This window comes from Physeter macrocephalus, chromosome 15, assembly GCF_002837175.3.
Source record: "Physeter macrocephalus isolate SW-GA chromosome 15, ASM283717v5, whole genome shotgun sequence".
Taxonomy (NCBI): Eukaryota; Metazoa; Chordata; class Mammalia; order Artiodactyla; family Physeteridae; genus Physeter; species Physeter macrocephalus.
The window spans coordinates 81,027,103-81,036,554 of NC_041228.1; the positions used below are offsets into that span (position 1 = coordinate 81,027,103).

General features: G+C 57.6%; 2 protein-coding genes across 2 annotated transcripts; one reads left to right on the forward strand and one right to left on the reverse strand.

The window, feature by feature from the left end:
• The first annotated feature begins 2,416 nt into the window (after window positions 1–2,416).
• CEBPD (CCAAT enhancer binding protein delta) lies at window positions 2,417–4,634 on the forward strand. Its single transcript, XM_024127044.3, has 2 exons — window positions 2,417–3,373; window positions 4,145–4,634. The coding sequence occupies exon 1, from the start codon at window positions 2,455–2,457 to the stop codon at window positions 3,223–3,225; it is 771 nt and encodes a 256-aa protein (XP_023982812.1). The 5' UTR covers window positions 2,417–2,454; the 3' UTR covers window positions 3,226–3,373; window positions 4,145–4,634.
• Window positions 3,501–9,452, reverse strand: LOC129392836 (DNA repair-scaffolding protein-like; the record flags this gene model as incomplete). Its single annotated transcript, XM_055091114.1, has 3 exons — window positions 3,501–4,944; window positions 9,010–9,063; window positions 9,327–9,452. Coding segments are annotated over 3 exons (345 nt in total), but the record flags the coding sequence as incomplete, so codon positions are not given.

Here is a 9,452-nt window from a genome sequence, read left to right on the forward strand (position 1 = left end):
TGTGCCTGAGAGACTGAATCCCCTTCACAGGAATAACAGGCTGGGGAGGCGAATTGCTCCTCCTCGTGTTTTATTACTGGGAACATGAGCCAAGTGTACGGCAGGCTGGACACCTGACTCACAGAATCAAGTAACTGTTTTCAGCTCTGGCTACTTTGTAATCTGTGGGATCTGTCTCTTAAATTCGAGAGGCTGAAGTGAATGCAGAATTTTCTACCCATCACAGTAGGCTTTTAGTAAAATACACAGGCTTTAGCAGTGCCAAGGATGTGTGACCCTAATACCCAGGGGCTTTATTCTTTTGGCCCTCATATTTCCTTTCACACACACACAAAATACTGGAAATCGGGTTTATCCCAAAAGCCTGTATTTGTAACCTCACTATTGTCTGACACAAAACACATGAGAACGTATCATACAGTTAAAATTATTCCTGAGCCAGAAGATGAACAAAAGTAATCTGATAGTTGAGAATCATCATCTGAAGAGGGCGCTGAAGTCACAATTTCCCTCCTCTTGACACTGGCACTGCTCAGAACCATTTTCACTGTTCCAGACTTTCATTTGGAGAGCTGTTGTTGCCCCGTATCTTGCACCGTAGGAAGCATCCGGAAGTGGTCCCTCGTGAGGACTGAGGTATGGCCCCTTCGTGTTATGAATGAGCCGGCCCGATTTCCTAATCCCGACAGTGTCCCACAGCTAGAGCACGTCCAGCCTCCTGAATTTCTAAAGGACAGATGTGTTTAGAAAGTCCACATGAAGTCCTGCATTTGAACAACTCAACTAAGCTGAACATAGCAACTTCCTCATAAACACGGGTGAGTCCAAGGCTCCGAAGTTTTTAAGGAATACTTTGACTACTTCCTTTAGACAGTTCTCCTCAGAACAACACAGGCTCAAGATTCCTAACAATCAGAAATCATAACCAACTTTGTATTTATCTCGGACAAATTAACAGTAGAGTTAGGAAAAGACAGTAAGTGGAGACATTCAAGAAATGACTGTGGACAACTGCTGTCACAGAAGCTAAACTTTAAATTGTTCTATTGTATTTTTAATAGTTTTTCACTTGCCGTTAAACGTCGTAACAAATCTCTACTTTGTTGGTCTACGACCTCTTCTTTCTCTTTTTCAGTAAAAGGGAAGAAAACTGTTAAATCTAAACATTATCATTACTAGTTAATACGTTGAAAAAAGATGGGCATAGCATCTCTTTCAAGCTCAATCCCAGTTGGACATCTGAATCTACTAATCATCTCACTGAATTATTTTCATGAGAATATGGTTCTCTGTTATTTATTTTGCATTCCCTGACTGGAGAGGGCTTCAGTAGTGTTTTTATGGCTTCCAAAATAGATATATGTCTTTCCTCTGGGTGTGCATGAACCACACTCTACGTGTTCCTGGGTTTTACCTTTAATAGATATTTAATCGTGTGACATCCACATCACGGCCCCTGAGTAATTCTAGCGTATTATGTCTGTCCTTCTAGAAAACCTATTCAGTATCCCATGGTGCCGTCATCAGAAGGCACCTCTGGAATACTGTGGAGCGTTTGGTGTTGGGAAGTAACGAAATGAGAAAGGATGTGGACAGAGACCAGGTCTGAACAGGGACGGTGATGTGAAAACTAGAACTGACCCGAAATGCCTGACCCCAATTGTTGGAAACGTTGACCAACAAAGCCAGTTCAGTCTTTTCCTGCATTTTACAACGTGAAGAGCTAGCAAGTTAACACCTTGTCAGAGCTGCTAGTATAAACCTTATCTTTCTCCTAAAGGGGACCCACCCCAATGCTTTGGATCGAAAGGCACTTCCTTTTGGAATACTGAACAGCGTTAAAAAAAAAGAGCCTGGAACTAAAGACAGGACTGAAGTAAGACGTCACCGCAAGATGGCACTGCTCTAGTGGACCTGGAAGCAGCGTCGGGGGCGCGGGGCTCGTGGGGCGCTGAGCGTGGAGCTCCCGGGCGCTCGTGGGCTTTCCGGGGGCGCGGAGCTCTCGCGCGCTCGTGGTTCCCGGCTTCCCCCGGCCCCAGGCGCGCGGGGTTGGAGAGCGCCCCCCGGACCAGGCGGAACCCCGCGGGGCAGCGTCTCGAACCCCGCCATCCCCGCGATCGGGAAGCCGCGAGACCCTAATTCCCTGAAGCCGCGGGGGAGCGCCCCCGGGCCCTAGCCCGCGCGCTGGTCCGGGCCCCGTTCTGGTTCCGCCCCAGCTCCGCGGGCGCGGGGGCCCCGACCCACCAGCAGGAAGGAGGAGGCGCGGCCGAGGGAGGGTCGTTCCCGGCAGCGCTGCGCGGGCCGGGCCGGCGGGCAGGAAGCACGGGGGAGGCGCGCGGGCGGGGGTCCCGCGGTCCGCGGCCAGGGCGGGGCGGGGCGTGCGCGTCAGTCCGGCTAGAAAAGGCGGCGCCCGGCCCGCCCGGGGACCGCGCTCGCCGTCGGCCCGCCGCCGCCATGAGCGCCGCGCTCTTCAGCCTGGACGGCCCGGCGCGCGGCGCGCCCTGGACTGCGGAGCCCGCCGCCTTCTACGAGCCCGGCCGCGCGGGGAAGCTGGGTCGCGGAGCCGAGCCGGCCGCGCCCGCCATGTACGACGACGAGAGCGCTATCGACTTCAGCGCCTACATCGACTCCATGGCCGCCGTGCCCACCCTGGAGCTGTGCCACGACGAGCTCTTCGCCGACCTCTTCAACAGCAACCACAAGGCGGGCGCCCTGGAGCTGCTGCCCGGGGGCCCCGCGCGCCCCGCGGGCCCCGGCCCCGCGCCGCGACCGCTCAAGCGCGAGCCCGACTGGGGCGACGGCGACGCGCCCGGCTCGCTGCTGCCCGCGCAGGTGGCCGCGTGCGCGCAGACGGTGGTGAGCCTGGCGGCCGCCGCGCAGCCCACGCCGCCCGCGTCGCCCGAGCCGCCGCGCCGCAGCCCCGCGCCCCCAGCTCCCGGGGCGGCGCGCGACAAGGCAGCGGGCAAGCGGGGCCCGGACCGCGGCAGCCCCGAGTACCGGCAGCGGCGGGAGCGCAACAACATCGCCGTGCGCAAGAGCCGCGACAAGGCCAAGCGGCGCAACCAGGAGATGCAGCAGAAGCTGGTGGAGCTTTCGGCCGAGAACGAGAAGCTCCAGCAGCGCGTGGAGCAGCTCACGCGGGACCTGGCCGGCCTGCGGCGCTTCTTCAAGCAGCTGCCCGGCGCGCCCTTTTTGCCCGGCGCGGGGGCGGCGGACGCGCGGTGACGCGGGGGCCGTGCGGGCTGCGGCCGCAGTGCCTGGAACCGCCGGGCCGGACCCCCGGGCTGGGCCGGGACTCGGACAGCTGCCGCGTGGACCCTAAGTTACTGTGACGGCAGCTTCTCTGCATCCTACGCCCGAGGAGGCAGCTAAGGTACATTCGTAAAAGAGACTTTTCGGACAGACCTTTGTACTGTAGATACGAGGAGAAGACTGAGCATGCTCACTTTTTTATACTGATTTTTACAGTATTTGTAAGAATAAAGGCGTGTTAGACCCACCTTGATTCCTGCGCTCGCGGCCCTCCGGACTGGCCGGGGAGGGCGCGTCTGGCTGGTGTGTGCCCCGGGGCCGGGTTCCTGGAAGACCGTCGCTTTGCTTCTCCAACAGGCCAAACTCCACCTGCGGACGTGCCGGTTAACTTGCCGAGCGAGACCCGCTCGGGTGGAAGGCGCCCCGGGAACGTGTCGGGAACCGGCCGGAGCGGGTTCCACCTCGAGTCGGGGGCAGGGAGAGGAGGGCTCAGGTTATCCAAAAACCAGTCCCACTCATCTTGGCTTTCATGGGATTTGCTTTCACTTTCCTCAGTCCTGTAGACAGCTTCAAGTAGATTTTCAAAGTGCATAAAGTACAGAAGTCATATAGGAGATGGAAAGGAAAGGAAAGGACGGTCACAAAGCGACTTAAAATCGGCTTCCTTGCCGGTACTGGTAATGTTTCAAAGCTTAATCTGGACGAATAAATAAAGCCGTTGCCTTTCCCCCATGAGAGTGGGTACTAGGCAGCCTTCCCTGGTTTTGGCTGCTACGTCTATATTATGTAATTAGTTAACCGTGGCCTGTCATGATTATACTGTCGTAAGGGAGGAAACGCAAAATCTTCAGTGTCCAGAGATAATTAATCCATGGTTTTACTTTTAACTCAGATCTCTGCCAACAAGGTGAACGATTACCCAGCTCTCCTGCGGCGGCGTAATCCTGCGCAGTGCCCGGCAGGACTAACCAGACATGTCAATCGCTCCGTAAGGAGCTATCATCAGGCCAGTCACTTTATCTCTACTTTATGGGAAACAGTTTTACCTCTGACATAGTTCCCCAGAACATCTTCCAAAAAATACTGAACTGCAGAGCGCTTAAGCTGGACACTGTGCAGAGCAGTAATACGACAATAGAGGACAAAGGTTTACACTCGGCAGGGTAATTCTTTGGGGAAATGTTAAAAGAAATATAAGAAAAACACGTTGAATCACTGTAAAAGTTGAACACTTTAGAATTACAGTAGAACAAAATAACTTTTTCTACTATATTATTGTCTAAGGTACATACAAAATGAAAACCTCAAGCTTATTTAAGCTCTTATCGTGTTCCTAAATTTGCAGAAAGGCAATAAAAATACATGTATCATCGCAGAAAGAAGTACTTTGATTTACAGTTTACAAAGCCCTTTTACTAACATTTGCCCCAGTCGAAGCTCCACTTCAAGATCATACAGTACATTCACTCTGCCTAGAGTTAACAAATAACTACCGAACCACCACCAGTCGCAGCCACTTTGTAAAGTTCACGGATCCTGCGGCGGCCGCCGGTGTGCTGAAGACGCTCCCCCCTCGCTCAGGAGTTCCACCTCCTCCAGTCCCACGCAGCTGGCCGGGAGGGTGGTGATGGACCGGACGAAACAGGTTATCGGCCCCACCTGCTTTCCGAGGACACTCCTCACCTCGTAACTCTGCAGGGATAAGAGGCAGGCTGGTTAAAGCAAACAGCCCTGGGCGTGCTGTCCCATCGGCTCAGGACACCAAAGACAGAGGACAAGGCCCTTCCCTGGCCCATGACCCCTCTCCAGAGGAGAGAAGAGGCTGCAATAGCAGCAAAGGAAGGAACCGCTTTTTTCTGGTAGCCGAGTTAGTTTTTACACGAGAACATAAAGAATATCTGTGATCAGTGCGTGTTAGCGGGTGCAAGGATGTGCATCTCCCAGCTGGCCGTCCTAGGAGAGAAACGGGGGGGGTGGGGGGAGCACGTGGGAAGGGCCGTGCCCTGCGTCCCAGCAGGAGGCACACGTCACGCCTGCCGCTGCACCCCACTTCCCCACTCGACAACACTTCTGGTCAAAGGACTTCCTCTGCCCCAAACTTCCCTCCTTAACAGGATCCCATTTCTCCCAGAGTTACACTAAGCTAAACAACTCTTCCTATGCCACAGAAAGCCTTTCCTTCACATTGTTGGATGACGACTTTCGTAGGGAACTGGTTAATTGTGGGCAAGTTTCATTTCTACACGGGAATGTAGAGCCGCGGGCGGCAGGGGCCCCAGGTGAGCAGGCTGGCAAGGTGTGCCGTGCCCTCCTGGTCTCTGTGGATCACACCTCAGAACACTTTCTTCTGGGGGTGGGGCTGAAAAGAGAGGTTTATTGGTCTGTATCAGAGACTGAAGCCCTAGAAGGTCACGTGTTCTTTCGGAAACTCCTTTGCTGCCACTTGCAGGGTAAGTCAGGAGTACCGCTCAGCCCTCCTCTGTGCCAGACACTTGACGGGCGTCTGTGGCGACTGAGCTCACTGCTAACTCGCCCCTCCACCAATGGTGTCTTGGCAGAGGGCCTCGGGGGGGTGGGCGGGTGTCAGACAACATGGCCGAAGCTGGCACGTCTGTAGCTCCTTGACAGGCACCTCGCTGCCCTCCCCCTGGGTCCAGGCTGGGCGGCCAACTGGCTTCTTGTGAACAGAGTGGGAAGGGAGGGGCACTGAGTGTGTCCCAGGCTCGGTCAGGACCGGGGCCCATCTTCTGCTCGGCTCGGGACCCAGACACATGCCGCGAGGGCGTCCAGGCCGTGTGGGTGTCTGGCCAGAGCCCGGGAAGGTCCCAGCCGACAGGAGCACAGCGGCCAGCCGGGGACAGGAGGGCCTCCTGGGACACCAGCCCAGCTTTGGGGCACCAGCCCAGCTTTGGGGCACCAGCTGCTGCCCCGTGGAGCCTCGTCCAGACTGCAGGTCTGTGTGCAGAGTCCGTGTGGAAGCACCGAGCCTTGAGACGGCTCATTCTGAAGCAGTAAACGTCCAGATGGGTCTGGGATGTGGACGCTGCCCTAAAGCCAGCTCACCGCGGTGCCTGTCTTCCCGCCTACGAGCCAGCCACGGCCTCCCCACCGTGGCTCGCGGGGAGCTGCGGCTTTCCTGGTGGCACGCCGCGTGAAGGGGGGCTGAGAGTTGCCGGTCCAGGCAGGCGGAGAGAGGGAGGGAGAAGATGCCACTGGACAGTGGGGAGGCCTCCCGCGGCCAAGACGTCAAGGTCACTCCCAGGGCTTCTATGGAGCCCACGACGACAGGAAGGCGACAGTGACGCCGGGGAGGGCAGTCCCCACCCAGGGCCGGGAGGACGCCGTGATGCTGGATGTGCGGTGTTGGCTCTGAGGGCTGCACCTGCGCGTGGGTGTGGGCCCAGGTGGCCAGGTACGAGCACGGGCCTCAGCGTTGGAAGAAAAGTCCGCAGAAACCCTCTTTTGGAAGTGTCAGGGTTGGCAGCTACAGTTTTCCATAATAACTGTATCGTTTATAAATGGACATTACACTATGCATTATATTTGGGGGAAGTTAAGACGGAGAAGTTAAAACAATCACACCAGCAAACTCACATGTGCCGGTCATACAAACGCGCGCGTGTGTGTAAAATGTGCCTCTATTTTAAAGGCACGTGCGTGTGCCGGACCAGAAGCGGCACATTTTGTTCCGGGAGTGGAGCCGCGGTTCTCGTGGAAAGTCCTCATCTGATTCTCTGGATTTTGGCGAATGTACCTTCTCACCCTGAAAACCGACAGAATCCAGATGAGCCTCGTGGCTGATGCCCCCGGGAGGTCTCTCCTACAGGTAGGAAGGAAGGTGTCCGCTTCCCTCCAGGTCAGCGTAACGCCTGAGAATCCACCGGGCGTAGACCGGGGGGCGGGAGCGGGGGGTGAGGAGCTCGGCGCCCCCCAGTCCTACCGGCCTCGCCTCCGACAGCAGAGCAGCCACGCAGGGTCACCGAGGCGCTCACCAGCCGGGCCGCACGCCCGCCTCTTGTGTCTCTAGGAGCAGCGGGAGAGGAGTCGAGAAGTTTACTGTGGGGGAGGCACGGCCTGCCTCCATCCGAAGCGACACGTGAATGCGAGTTCCTGCCAGGTCCCTGGACGGAGCAGGGGGCTGAGGGCTGCCCTCCTGGGAGCCGGGGGCCCAGGGGAGGCAGGCGCCTGAGTAACCGCAGGGCCGGCAGGTGCTCTGGGTGCCGTCCCAGGCGTTCAGCCACGCGCTTTGCTGGGTTCGTTTTGCTGTGTTCTCCTTAAGCAGGACTCCCCCGGCAACCCTCCAGAGGAACGTGTTCTCCGATGACCCAGATCTGCCGGCTTCAGTGCCTGTTTGCAGCCCCACCTTGGAACTTCCCACCCCATCGGCCTCACCTAAGCACCTACAGTCCCAGGAACCGCGGCCTCGCCACCCGTGAAACGCAGGACTCCACGAGAGCGCCCCACACACGAGGCCCCTGCTGGCCCTCCCCGGGCTGGCTACCCTGCAGGTGGTGAGCAGAGCGACGGCCCCGCTCTGCGGGTGTCTCTGCATCCGGCAGGGAGCGTGCCGCGGGCCGCCCCGACATCTGCCAGGCAGCGGGGGCTGTGCCCACGGGGACGCTGGGGAGGAGGTGAGGCGGCACGAGGACAGCGGGCAGCACGGCGCCCGGCCCGTCACAAACGCTAACTTACACGGTACTGTCACACAATCAGGCACGCTTGTCTATAAGCCCTCCTACAGCCTGGTTCAAACATCAAACCCCACCGCGCAGCAGGCCCCCCGGACGAAGGTCTGCGCTGCGGGGTCACCAAGTTGCTCTCAAGAGATACGTGAGGCCAGGAATCAGGGCTGGAACCACAGTCAGACCAGGGATCCTTAAAGGTTCTGTGCACAGATTTGTCCACATTCCAATTTACTCCAAATTCTGACATCCGATGCACATGAAAGAGTGTTAAGGGCTGCTTCTCCCCCTACACCCCAAGCCCAGGAGGGGCTGGGACAGGGCTGGCAAGCAGCCGGGGAGAGCAGCCTGGGAGCCTCCAAATTCAGGCTGGCATCAGAGCTGGCATTTCGCTTTGGGAGCCCATCAGAAAGTTCTGCAAGTGTGAGCCTCCCCTTTCACAGCAGTCTCACGAGCTGGCCCATGTCTGCCACCTGGATGTGGATCCCAGCAGGGCACAGATACAGCACTCTCTCCAGGGCTCAGCGATTCCACAGGCCACTTGCGGGGCTTTCACAAGGCTCTGACAAGGACAGACCTCTCGTTTATGAGGGCCAAAGGGAAGGTATGTGTGCTCAGGCAGTGCTTTCTTTGAGGAGCAAGCCTCACACCTCTTTACAAAGCTCACCACAGTAACAGGGCAGATCTGAGAAATAACAGTCAAGTTTCCAGGCACTCAGACTAGAGAATACCCAGCAATTTAGAAAAATGTGCGTCTCAGGTAATTGTCCTATTAACGTGAAACCGTGGCAGGAGGTTTAACTTGAAACCTCAAGACTGACTTACCATAATCAAAGCCGGGGGACAGATTCGTGTGTCTACTGCAAGACCGATCAGAAAATAACCTCGATTCCAAAAGGGAAAGGATCCTGTCAGCAGACTCGGGCATGAGTCAGAAGAGGAAGCAGAAGGCCTGGCCGAGTCTCGGGAGAGTCCGGACTCTCAGCTCGCACACGGCACACGGACGGCCCGTGCAGCCAAGGGACACGGGGGAGGAGAGAAAGGACACGCACCTGGGCTGGGCGCCCCGACTTACCCCGTCCTCGCAGGCGGCAAACCTCAGGAGCGAAGAGATACTGTGTTGCAGCAGCTGCAAGAACAGCCACGGGGCGGGGTCAGGACCCCAGCCCCGCTCACCCGGAGCGACCCCCCCCACTGAGACCTGACATGTGACTCTAAGCCACCAGCCTCCGTCGCAGAGCCGTAAGTCAGACAGGGGAGGGCTGCGGCCCCTCGGGGGAGTCCTGCCCCCTTTCCCAGGAAAAGAGCAGGAGATGCAGCCCCGTCCCGGCCGCGGGTGAAGGGGGCGCGCAGCAGGTGGACGCGGATGCACGAGCTCCCGCCGGTTCCTACCTTGACCCTCACTGTGCACTGGGGTCGCGAGGGGCAGTCCAGGAAGACCTGCAGGTGCCTTCTGAGGAGGGGAGAGGCGACCACGCGGGAGCAGTCCCCACAGGAGAAGGCGCCCCTGTGGTTTGG